The 12,661-nt window shown below is 38.7% G+C and overlaps 1 protein-coding gene and 1 long non-coding RNA gene across 6 annotated transcripts in view; one reads left to right on the forward strand and one right to left on the reverse strand.

Moving 5' to 3' along the window:
- GPR141 (G protein-coupled receptor 141) overlaps positions 1-12,661 on the forward strand; it is a 186,881-nt gene that overhangs the window by 1,006 nt on the left and 173,214 nt on the right. For 3 of the 5 annotated variants that reach the window (XM_067746740.1, XM_067746742.1, XM_067746743.1), the window contains exon 2: positions 8,893-8,953. Coding sequence is in view for 1 of the 5 variants with exons in the window: in XM_067746743.1 (XP_067602844.1) it covers positions 8,893-8,953 (61 nt within the window). In the remaining 4 variants the exon portion in view is untranslated. Of the gene's footprint in view, positions 1-658; positions 744-8,892; positions 8,954-12,661 lie in introns of all 5 variants that reach the window. The other 2 variants (XM_067746738.1, XM_067746741.1) reach the window with 1 other exon arrangement.
- Positions 4,930-12,661, reverse strand: part of LOC137229195 (uncharacterized) — a 176,189-nt gene continuing 168,457 nt past the window's right edge. Inside the window, exon 10 of the long non-coding RNA XR_010945589.1 lies at positions 4,930-7,356. This is a non-coding gene — a long non-coding RNA (uncharacterized lncRNA). The remainder of the gene's footprint in view (positions 7,357-12,661) is intronic.

Here is a 12,661-nt window from a genome sequence, read left to right on the forward strand (position 1 = left end):
TCGGGTCCAGATCATTATAAACTAATAACTTAAAACAGTATGATTCCAGGAAAGTAATTTCACTTCTTTATTTCTTCATCTGTAAAACAGTAATGATACAATAATAACAGTCAACAGGGCAGCTATCAAATGAGGTAATTTAATAAGCAGTCAGTAAATGGAGCCTTTACTAATGATGATGAGACACTTTTATAGTGATAAGTATGAATCTTATCCACAACTTTCTAGCTAAGGCACATAAAGACCTTTATTTTAGTGCAGACTCCATGAATACTCGGTAAATGTTAGGTGTCATAATTGTTCCAAGGGTAGACGGGGAACTTTGCACAGCAATTAGACAAATCCACCTCCCTGTAACCTTTGCTCCCAGCTCTGCCCTCTGCAGTTAACACAGAGTAAGTCACATCCTTCCTGCAAGAGATAATCTTTCAGATCTTTGAAGATAGCCCTAGAATTCTACCTAAACTTTCTCTTCCGAGGATTAAACATTGTCAGCTACTCTAACTCCTTTTCATGTGATATGGCTTCAAATCTCTTTCACCATTTTTTAAAGGACACCTGTCTCTGCCTTTTAAAAAAGTTAGTTGTCATATAAATTAACTAGCTAACTAACTAACCATTAAAAACTATTTATAAGCTCTTGTCAATTATTTTTCAGATACATCTCACTGTTAATCCCAGTGCAAGGGGAAGACTGGAAATTCTTTGCTGTGTTACGATTAGGCCATGTCCATGCTTATGAGGTTAGTCTTGGAAACCAGTTTCTGGTCCACCTTCTCTAAGTCTCTTTGGACTTGATTCAGGCATCCAGTGTCTCCCCATGTCTGCAGGTTAGGTTAGAACACTAGGGTCCTGGATGACACCCTACTAAGAAGCTCCCTCCACCATGGTGGGGATCAGCATTCTCTGAGTTCACTGGTTCATTCAGTTACTAATGACCTTCTTAACTGTGCCATTACCAAGTCTTATTTTTCTATTGTATTCATAAAGACATATTAGATGTGTCAAATGCCTTAGAGAAATCCACCTTCGCCCTGGGCTAGCTGGTGGTCTGCAGTGGGCACTTTTGTAGAGCGGGCAGTGTGGTGGTAATATGTAGAAGGGCTCCATCTCTGGACTTGGTTGTTGGATATAAATTCCAGCATTGCCATTTACTGGCTGCATTACCCTATGCAAGTGACTTAACTTATGGACTAAAACTATACCTACCTGGGAGGGTTGAGTGAGGATTAAATGAGTTGATACAGTAAAGCTCTTAGAACAGGGCTTGGCACATAGAAGCACTCACTAAATGTTAGCTTAGCTATTATCTATAACAGTCCTCTAATCAGTAAACAAGAGCAAACATCTCCTCCATTTTCCCACGCATCAGTTTCTACCCATAGGGCAGGGAAAGAGCTAGTATCACGACTCTGATTTTATTTCAGCTCCTGGTCAGAGACTGGGCCGTTCAATCCCACAGGTCATGCTGTGGTAGAGAGGGTGGCCATTATAATAAGGATCAGGACCCAAGGGCAGCTCATCACTTGCAGTAAGTCCACCAGGGCAGGGCTAGGCTCTCTGCAGTTGGGCCAGCCTCATCTACATCTCAAATGGTTGGGGAAGTGGACTCAGGATCTCCCCTATAGGACCACCCATCTCAGTCTCAAGATGGCTATAGGAGAAAAGGAAGCACGGCAGAGAGAGCTGGCTAAAGAACAAAATTCCCTGAAGCCTGAGGTCTAAACTGCTTCCCGCAACCATGCTTACAAGACAGCTTTGCACTGTTGATGGATAGAGAGGTATTTGGGCGAATTTCCCAGATTTAATAACTCGATCCTGTGTTTCCAACATCTTTATTCTTCCTTGTGTTTACAGAACTCCAAGAGAGGAGGGATGAGTACCCAAATGTCACCATGAAACCCCAAATTGCAAAAATGGCCTGTTATATTTTTAATCAATGATGACTCATGTTGATCAACTCTTTCCTTCCTAAGCATTCACAAATATTCATTTCTAATTCATTTTAAAAAAACACTTACTGAACTGCAAATAAGCCCTGTGCATTTAATAATACATTTCATAATTTGCTTCAGAATTTTGCCTCAAATCAGCCTCAACTTCCTTGATCTGTAGCTTGAAAAATCTATTCTCTTTTCCTGTCTTAGAATCAGGCTCACGATGGCTTGACTCCAGTGAAACAGCTCTGGGGGTAGAGAGAGTGACCTCAGCTCCAGGAAGCTGCTATACCAGAGATAACAATGTCTGGGTAGCAGGCAGACACCTGCAGTCCAGAGCCACTGGGGTCAGCCCTGGGACAAGCAGAGTGACAAAGGGGTCTGTATGCCAGGGCCTTCCTTCTCTCCATCATTCCTTAATTCAATGTGCACTGAAGGCCTTAAATGTGAGCTACCGTGGGAGGAAGGGAGGCTACAATGGTGAGCATGAGAAGCGTGGGGGGCCCCTCCTGGCACTTCCAACCTAGTTAAGAAGACAGAATGTAGTAGAAGAACATAGTAATAACCAAATATTGAAGTACCATGTGGAGGCAGGGATGCTACCATCACCTGTAAGTCTCCTGGGAAGCTCTGCTAGAGTTGGAACCTGAAGGATAAGTGAGTATACGTTAGCCAGGACAGTGGGGGAAGGCGGTGGGCTGGGTAATGGGGAGGGGTTCTAGATCAAAAAAAGCAGTTTGCACAAAGGTCTATAGGAATCATAGTGCAGGCAGAACCTTAAAAAAGTCAATTTGGTGAAAGTGTGAGAATATCAAAATTGAATCGAAGAGCACAGGGCAAAAGCCAAAATTTGGAAGCCCTTGGCAGTCATACTGAATATATTAAGGATAATGGGAAGGCACTGAAAAGTTTTTTGTTTGGGATTCTTTTGTTTTGTTTTGTTTTCCAAGTGGAATATTTTAAGCAAGAGACTATCGTGGTTGGCTTTTTATTTTAAAGGTTCATCCTACCGAATAGAGAATGGATTAGAGGGGAGACAAAAAGGCACGTGGGAAGAACCGATAGGGAGTTATTGCAGGAAGCTAAGGCTAGAGAAGATGGAGCCTAAGTCACCAAAACCAAGGGCCTGGGGAGAACTGGAGAAACGGAAATGTTACAAAGGAAGCAGAGGGCCCGTAGAACAGATGGTCGGTCATCCTAGTTGTAGAGGCCCACAAACAAACGATTTGCTTTTGCCTTGCTGCCTCGGCCCAACTAAACACTGAATTTGGTTGGCCTTCTTGTAACCCTGTGTCCAACATGGTACTACCTGCAACACTTGCCCCCAGGTCAAGGACGGGCTTGAGAAATGATGAAAGGGATGACTCTACTCTTGTTTGGCTACTGACCATTTCTGTGACACCATTACTCTGGGTTCATGCCCAGCAGATCCTCATTTCATAGTAATTATAAATTGTCCAGTGGTGGAGGACACCCATCAAAACATGTAAACTTTACTCACTGCACCAGCTCCCTCTGCTTTAGCCATCCCACCCTATTTTTAAACAAAAAATATCTCCATGGACTGCCAAGTCATCCATTAACCAAATGCATTCTCCTGTTTGGATTTGTGTTTAGCAGGGCATTTATCAAGACTTTCAGATCTATATCCACTCTCTACCTCCCCTTGCCCAAAGAATAATGGCCAAAGAAATTGCATTGATCAATAACTCAAGGAATCCCTACAGTGTTACAGTAAACACTGACAAGAGGATTGACCCACCAGTCTCATCAGAGCAAAATCTGCAAAGTATTCAAATGTCCAGGCTTGTGGAGTTTATAGATATGGACAGGAATCCCAGCTCTACTTCTTAATAGCCATGTGACCTTGAACAAATTATTGTATTTTTCTCTGAGCCTATAATATGGAGTTGATTATATGATGATACTTCTCTCAAGCAATGCCTAGCGTATAGTAAATACTCAGTAAATTTAGCCAAGATGAATGTTAACCACTCTGCACTAGTAATGGCTATTAACCTCTTCTATAATGGTCAGGTGGAAGTACAATAATCTTTATTTTTTCTTTAAAAAATGTTTAAAGAAATATGTGTCAAATGTTTTTTTAAAATATAAAATAGTAAATGAAAAGTAAAACTCTCTCCCCCCTACCCCCGCCATCTCCAGTCCTGGTCCCTAGAGGTCAACACACTTAATCATTTCTGTTTTTAATTATTTAGGTGATTAGTGCCATGGTTCTAATTGTCTATACTATTATCTCTTGGTTTATCAATTTCATACAGTATCTTATTTATTCCTTTCTATGAAAGATTTCTAAAACTTTGGCTTACCCCCTCTTTCTCAGTTCTTCTTCTTTCTGATTATAACATCACATTTTGGTGTTTTATTGATGATAGTGTTTTATTTATTGACACAGACCTTCTGATATTATCATTCATGTCACTTCACTTTCTCTCATTCTTTCTATCCTATGAGTCTTTATACTGTCCTCTAGGAGAGTACACTGGCTCTGTCTTCCAGCTCATTAATTCACTCTTTAGCCTTGTCCATTCTTACCTTTAATTTATTTTAGTTTTTTGTTTGTTTTTGATGATCAAAATTTTAATTTCCAGATTCTCTAATCGACACTTTTTATAATTACCTCTAGTGGATGCTGTGTGCACCACACGAACCCCTTCCCATTTCCTTTTATCCTCCACCCCCACCTCAGGACCAAGGTGCTCAGTTGTAGAATCACCACCCTGTCCCTGATCCCCCCAGGCTGCTGAGAATATCGGTGTTGATACCTCATGCCTGAGTACCTTTCCCTGAATTGCCCTCCCTTGCCCAGTTCAGAGCATCTCTTCAAGGCCATCCCAGCTCTAGAGCCAAAAAGAGATCAGCTGAGGTTTCCTCCCATGTTAATTTTCGCTATATCTGATCCAGTCTACTCTCCAAAACTCTGGTGGCCTTTCTTTCTCCTTCCTTCCCTCCCTCCCTCCCTCTTTTCCTTCCTTCCTTCCTCTTCTGGTGTGGCTACAAACTCTTCTTTTTAGCCCCAGGGGGTTGGGACTAGAGGAGGACTAGATGTGTGTAATTATGACATTATATTTCCAAACTTAATACTAGTTTTACATTTTCAGTGTTTATTACATTTATATTCTGCTACCTTCTTTCCTGACACTATAATGAAAGTTTCTTTATATATTGTCTATTAGTTGATTCTAAAAATTTTAAAGCAGAGTTTACAGTATTATATGTTATTACACATGGCAGAGGCAAATAGCATGACTGCACTGAAAGAGAAGGAATATAATCCTATGTCATTAAACCAGTCACCCCTGAAGAAGAATGTGTCAGGAGTCAAGACTGAACAGATTCTCTCTTCTAAAGTCTGTCAGTTGTCCACAATTTGGGTATATTTTAACTTACTTCATGGAGGCATTGTGACTTTATGGTTTTTTCCCTCCTTGGAGTCTGAAATTGCCAAAACATATTAAAGTCTTCCATGTCCTTACACATGGAATCCACTTTACTCTTGAAGACATTCTCCACAGAGCCTTCAGATTTTCTGTCCCATTGTCACCTACTCCCTCACTGTTTTCCTAGAATTTCTTTCCATTACCCTCTAGTTATGTCCCCCATTTCTCGAATACCTTGTCTTCTGCTTTTTAAGACTCTTTTTTTTTTCACTGAAATACATAACCAAAATTTTTTTTTTAGAAAGTATGAATGGAAGGCCAACATTTCTGAGAACCTTCATGTCTGAGACTATCCTTACTTTGCAGTTACATTTGATCGGCAGATTAGTAGCCATCAGAACTCTTAAAAACATGGCTTCCTATCTTCCAGCTGATAAGAAGTCAGAGGTCAAAACCATCTTCTTCTTTTGTGGTTTGCCTCATGTACCAGTGTGTGTGCCTATGTGTATGTGTTTTCATTTCTAGAAGCACTTAGAATCTTCTCTTTATCCTTGACATTCTGAACTGTTGTCAGGATGGAAATGGGTGAGGGTATTTTATCACTGTTCCCTCTTGGCACTACATAAGCCTTTCAAACGAAGACTTGTCCCTTTCAACCTCGGGAAATTTCTTTCTGTATTTTCTTCATTTTCATCTCATTTTTTATATTCTCTTTTCTGGAAGTTCTATCTAAATCATTGTTGGACCTTCTGTATCACATCTCCTTATCTCCTACATTTCTTCCCTTTTTTTGCTCTGTGCTTTTCTAGAAGATTCCTGACTTTATCCTCTGACCCCTTTAGTGAATTCTTTTAGTATCAGCCATCTTTTTTTTTTTTTTTTTTTTTTTTTTAGTATTTCTGATTGTTCCGTTTTTCATAGCAGCCAATTCCTTTTTTAAGGACATGTCTTCTTGAACCTCTTCGAAGATTCTAATTAAAAACTGTTTTGTTTTGTTTATAAATTCTCTGTTTCCAGAATTATCTGTTAATTTGAGGTTCATTTTTACTGTTTGTTCACCTTGGTTCTTGTCTCTGGGACTGATGGTTTTCTTTGATAGTCCAGTGATCACAGATTATCAGTTTATATTTCCTAATATTTATATCTGTGAACACGGATAGTATATGTGTAGGTATTTTCAGGCATATCTTTTAGTTTCTTCAGACAGTAGCTTTCCATTTTTAACTAAGTGGTAAACAGTATTGATGCTGGTCACCCTCTAAATATAGGTGGGTCCCACTGACCCAGCTGTTCTGTACTCAGTCCTTGATTATTGCTTAATTAAATTCCTTGATTACTGCTCCGTAGTCCATTCTTGCTCCCAGTGCCTGCAGCCTCTGAGCCAGCATAAGGTTTGCTGGACAGATCTGCCCCTATGTCTTTGTATCATCCTTCCCCTGTGTCTCTTCTAAGTAACAGCTCCCTCCACTCTGATAGATGATCACGAAGATCTAGTCCACCTTCCATGCTACATAATTTCATCAAAACTCTGGCCTCTGTTCCCCCATTTTGTTCTCTCTGTGGTTACCTATTGATCCCCTTTTGTATACCTTTACTGTTATTTCAATGGGATTTTTGGACAAAGGTGAGAAAACCCAAGTGTTCAGGCTACCATCTTCAACACAAACCTCCCTTAATTTTCCAAATCACTTCACTCTAATTTAGCACCCACTTACTGAGTTGGCTGGAGATCCAATCTCAGTTGATTGTATAGGTCCATCACCCCCTCCACGATCATATGAGTGGATGAGAATGTTTATGGGTGACCCCCAAAGAGGTCTTTTGGTCTGTGGCTTCTTCATGTTGGAGCCTCCATGATGAGGGCTGACAAGTCTGCTGGCGTTGCAGGTCACTCTTTGCCACGCATGGAGATCTTGCTTGCCGTGGTCTCCAAAGCCCTGGCACTCAGTTCCCCGTGCTCTGGCCCCCATGCAGCCAAGCTTTCCCACTCCTCATGAACAGGAGGGCTTACCTGGATCCTTCAAAATGTCAATGTCATGAAGATTTAAAAAAGAAAGAAAAAAAAACAGTGAGGAAAAAATAAAGAGATTATCCCAGACTATAAGAGATAAAAAATGTTAATCACACGTAAATAATACAATGAGTAAGTTTTGATTAGATCCTGATTCACTGGGGAAAGCTACAAAATGTACTATTGGGACAACTGGGGAATTCAGTCACTGTATAGTAGATGATATGGTATTTTTCACTTTCTTGTGTATAAAAATAGTATTGGGCTTATGGAGGAGAATGTCTTAACATATATATATATATATATATATATATATAAATGAAATTGGGCAAAATGTTAACAATTCTTGAACATACAAGGAGGGTACAAAGGCATTTATTTAAATAGCCTTTCAAATTTTCTGTATGCTTGAAATTTTTCAAAATAAAATGTAAGGGACAAAATTATGTTTTTTGGAGGGAGCAGTCCTGAGTTATTTTGTCGAAAGCTGGCAGGGACTTAGATTTACTTGTATTGGCCAGCTGATGCAGAATACTTGGGCCGATTCCACTGAATTAATAGATTTCTCCTGTAAGGTGCTCTCCTTGAGCCTTAGAATCTTGTCTACTGGAATGAAGTGGGGTCTACCAAGTTCTTGTAAAAAGCTACAAGAGACATCTTTTATCTCTGAAGAGACATCTTTTATGTGAGACTCTATAAGGACAACAACAAAAGGACAAGTTGAAAATGACTGAACTCATGTTGAATGAAAACTATACATATTTAATAGTTTAGTTAACATGTGTACTTATATTTTACAAATGCTATAGCATGAAACCCTGGCCTTAACCTCCAATTTTTTTCTTATTAAGCACTGGTCTAAAGATCTATCTGGAGTTTCTTCTTTAGTCATCTGAGTTATAACTTGTCAATTAACTTTATCTAAGGCCTACAGTATTAGGAGGTGAAATCCTCCCTTCTATCTAGAACTATTACTAATTACTATTACTAATAATGTATAGGGTACAGGCAAATCCTCTTATAGAACAGCAAACACTCTGGATTTGCCTGTTACCTATGGTTTCATTTTATTTATCCCTCTATCCTTTGTGCTTCTGTAGGAGTTAGGTGTGATGAGCTTCAGGTTAAACATTTTTGGCGTGAACACTTCATGGGTGATACGGGTCCTTGATGCTGCATCACATCATATATGCATTGTCAGTCTGTGCCACTCTTGGGAAGGTTGTCACCACCAGCTAGATTAGGCCAGTGAAAAAGTGCATTTTCCTTTGACAACTAATAAGAAATCTGTGGGAGGATATTTTACACTGTACAAGTAGCCTATTCCAGAACAATCTTTTACCCAGTGATTTTAGCATCTACTGATAATTCTCCCCAATTACAATTTAATTCCAGCTGGCTTCCTATTTACTTTAGTTTATTTCCCCAGTTCTGAATTCCAGTAACCATATCTCACTTCTCTTTCACCTACAAGTCCCCTGGAATGGATGTTTATCCCTACTCTCACCTAGATTTGAACCTCCCTTCTTTTGTTCTCTTTCAGACTCAGCTCATGTCGCTAGTCTTCCATTGTCTTTGCTCCAGTTTCTCTCCCTACAACCCAGGTAAGTACTGTCTCCTTCAAAGGCGGAAAGAATTTGGCATATATATTGTGCCATAAGGGCTTATTTCTATCTAGGCATGCCATTTACTACATTAGCACTACATGCTTTTCAGAGGGATAGAGAGGGCTTCCAGAAGGATCTTGATGGAAAATATGACAATGTATTTTGTCATGAAAGGGTCCCAAGAAAAGCGAAGAAACTGTTCCTTGTTTGCTTTCTGCTATTAGAGATAATTTCATGTCTTTACTAATTAGTGGAATCAGAGAATCTTCCTGTCAAAGACCACACCTGCAATCTCAACACCCTTTCCTTCTGCATTTACTGGGCTAACTTCTCCTGCAGGACCCAAAGAAAGGCAGACACACAGCTGTGTAAAGGTCACAAGCCAAGGAGGGGGAATTTGCATACTATAAACTTGATGTCACATAGATGAAGCTCACATCCTCGTGTTACAATGTTCCCATCAGCCTTCTGCAGTTTGAAGCTTTGATAAGTTTTTTCCCAAGTTTCCTCTATTTTCACCTTTGGGGTTCATTATTCTTCTATACCTTGGTTTTTTGGGCCTCTATTCCTACTTTACTCTTTTTCCTATCCTCCATAAACAAATTTAATTTGCACCAGTTTCTTGATTTCTGTGAAAGTAAGGCCCTTCTGTTCTGAGCAGTAGTTTCTCTCCAGGTTGCAGGTTTAAAATGTTCTCTTAAACCGTGAAAAGTTTTCTTGTGCCCCTTTGCAGTCAATCTCTCGCCTCCCTTCACCCAGCTCTAGGTAATCACTGATCTGCTCTCTGACACTATGGGCTAGTTTTACCTGTTCTAGAAATCCATATAAACAGAATCACAGAGCATATACTCTTTTATGTCTTGCCTTTTTTCACTATGTGTGACGTTTATATCAGTAGTTCACTTCTTCTTACTGCTGAGTAGTATTGCATTGTACAGGTATATCATTATTTATTCATTTATTTACTCATCTGTGGTTGGCCATTTGGTTTAGTTCTAGTTTTTAGCTATTATGAATTAAACTGCTACAGAGGTTCATGTAGCTTATGTGTGAACATATATTTTCTTTTCTCTTGGGTAAATGTCCTATTTATTGATTATGACAATGATTCCAGGGCATATCAATTTGTCAAAACTCATCAAAACCTTAAACTTAAAATCAGTCATTTTGTCTTTCAGTAGGGGACTGGCTAAGCAAACTGTGGTCATCCATACCATGGAATAATACTCAGCAATATAAAGGAATGAAATATTGATGACAACTTGGATGAATTTCCAGGAAATCATGCTAAGTAAAAAAAAAAAAAAATCCTACCCTAAAAGGTCACACATCACACACTGTGTGATTTCATTTAAATATCATTCCTGAAATGACAAACCTATAAAAATGGAGAACAGATTAGTGGTTGCGAGGGGTCAGCGATGGTGGATGGGAAAGTGAGGGAGAAAGGAGGTGTATGGTTACATAAGGGTTGCATGCGGGATCCTTGTGATGGAGCTGCTCCTCTTTTCCACCGTATCAATGTCAATATCCTTGTTGTGATAGTGTACTCTCTATATATTTTTAATATATCTTCTTATATAGTACTATATTTTATAAAGCAATATTGTGGTACTTTACTATAGTTTCACTTATCTACTAGCTTGGGTAAACAGTTCATGGAATCTTTCTGTATTATTTCTTACAACTGCATGTAAATATATAATTATCTCAAAATGAAAATCTAAAAATTTTAAAGGAGTGAATTTTTTAAAAGGTGAGTAGATTGTGCCTCATTCAAGTTGATTTTTTTTTAAGTTCTCCTTTCAGTCTGTAGAACTCAGTTGCCCCCTCCAGAGGCCAGTCAGAATTTTCCTGAAACACTGTTCGCACTTTGTCGAAGCACATGACACATGAATCAGGCCCTCTAAGCCATTTCGCTCTTCCACTTCTCTCCTTGCTCACATGGTCTCCAAGAATCACAATCACATCTTCCAGCTTCCCCTCCTGGGTCACCACAAACAACTCGGGGCCGGCACACCTGAGCTCATCCTCTAGCTTGGTCTCTCCAAAGACATATATACCGGGAGAAATTTAGCTCATCTATGATTCTATATACATTGATTTTTTTGGATTGAGGTCCCAGATTTTGACTGAAGGTTACTTTCATAAAGATCCTCCATGACATCTATTTTATTTTAAGATCAAAGTCCCAATTTTTGCAATTCTTTGTCAATACTCTATATTGTTTGCCCCCAAACATGACCTTAACTCTTCTTTCATTTCAAAGGAAAAGGGGGGGATTAAATGTGAAAAGATAATTTAAAGACAGTGTAGTAATTTTACTATTAATTGCCAATTTTAAGGCTTTGGAGTTGATGTGATTCTTGTATTTAAATTTTTTTTTAAGTTTTGCTAAATTCTTGGATAAAATTTTGAGGAACAACATTAGGTTTTATGTTAATACAATAACATTTATCACGAAATACAGTAATTATTCGCTTCTAAGCATGTGAATTTGTTCCCCTAATGAGTCTAGTATTTGGGACACGAACAGGGAAAGTAAAGGGCAAGTGAGATTCCCTATATATTTGCCTGAAGGCAAAAATCTTAAATAGCATTTTGTTTCCACGAGCAAAAACATTTTAGATGAACCTAAAGAAGGTAGGCCCTCTTTTCTGGAAAATACACTATGGATTTGAAGATAAGTTCAAGGTAGGTTACATGAATAACATAATTATGTTATCTTGAGTACTCATAACTGAGGTGAGATCTTCAATTTGCATATAAACTTATGAAAATAGGAAAGTTCTGTAATATTTGGGGGAAATGATCTGTGGTTTATTCCAAAGAGCTTAATTATAAAGAGAAAACAGTTTAGCATTCTGGATAGTGGGTTGTGGGTATGTTACTTTTAAGTAAGATAAAAATAACTTTTTCTAGATATTGATATTCCTTGTCTGAAATTTCTAATGTGGAGTAGCAAGGATTAAGTAATGGAAGGGCTTTTGTTTGTGTTCAGTTACACAACAACTAAAGGAAAGATATTTTATTATCCCCATTTTAAAGATGAAGCAGAGACTCAAAGAGGTTAAGTGACTTGCCAAATTTATACACCTGTAAAGTGACAGATGCAAATTGAAAGCAAATTTCTCAATCCAGAGCCAGGATCATTCTGCTATAGTAGAAGTCCACACCGCATCTCTCTAGCGGACCTTATGGGGACTGTTGAAGACCTAAGTTTGAAGCCATCAGATGACTAACTGTATTTGGAGAAAAGTGCCTTGGCAGTCATTGATATGAAAAAGAATTGGTATATTACTATGTATTACGAACCTACAGAACACAGAACCTGCACTAATTTAACATTAGGCACAGACTTACGGAGTGCTGTTTTGCATCAGGGACTGTGTATAAACAAGCCCTGGCCCTTGTCCTGTTTTACTTCATTCCTTATAGGAAGGAAAGAGGAGAATTGAACCATTCTATTTTGTGAAGTTTACTTTAAATAAGATTTGCTTTAGAAATCACCACTGTGATAACAATCTTACAAGCATCACCAGGGTAGGATGATATATGGATTAAAGTGAAGGAGGCACTCTAAATGTAGGGTATTTAAGTATATTTAAGTACATTATGAAGCCATTTCAAAGTTCATAAATACAGAGTTACTTCATGATACTTAATCACTTCACAGTATTTCATCTTATGAATTGTTGGAAGTTT

Source organism: Pseudorca crassidens, chromosome 8, assembly GCF_039906515.1.
Source record: "Pseudorca crassidens isolate mPseCra1 chromosome 8, mPseCra1.hap1, whole genome shotgun sequence".
NCBI classification, from domain to species: domain Eukaryota; kingdom Metazoa; phylum Chordata; class Mammalia; order Artiodactyla; family Delphinidae; genus Pseudorca; species Pseudorca crassidens.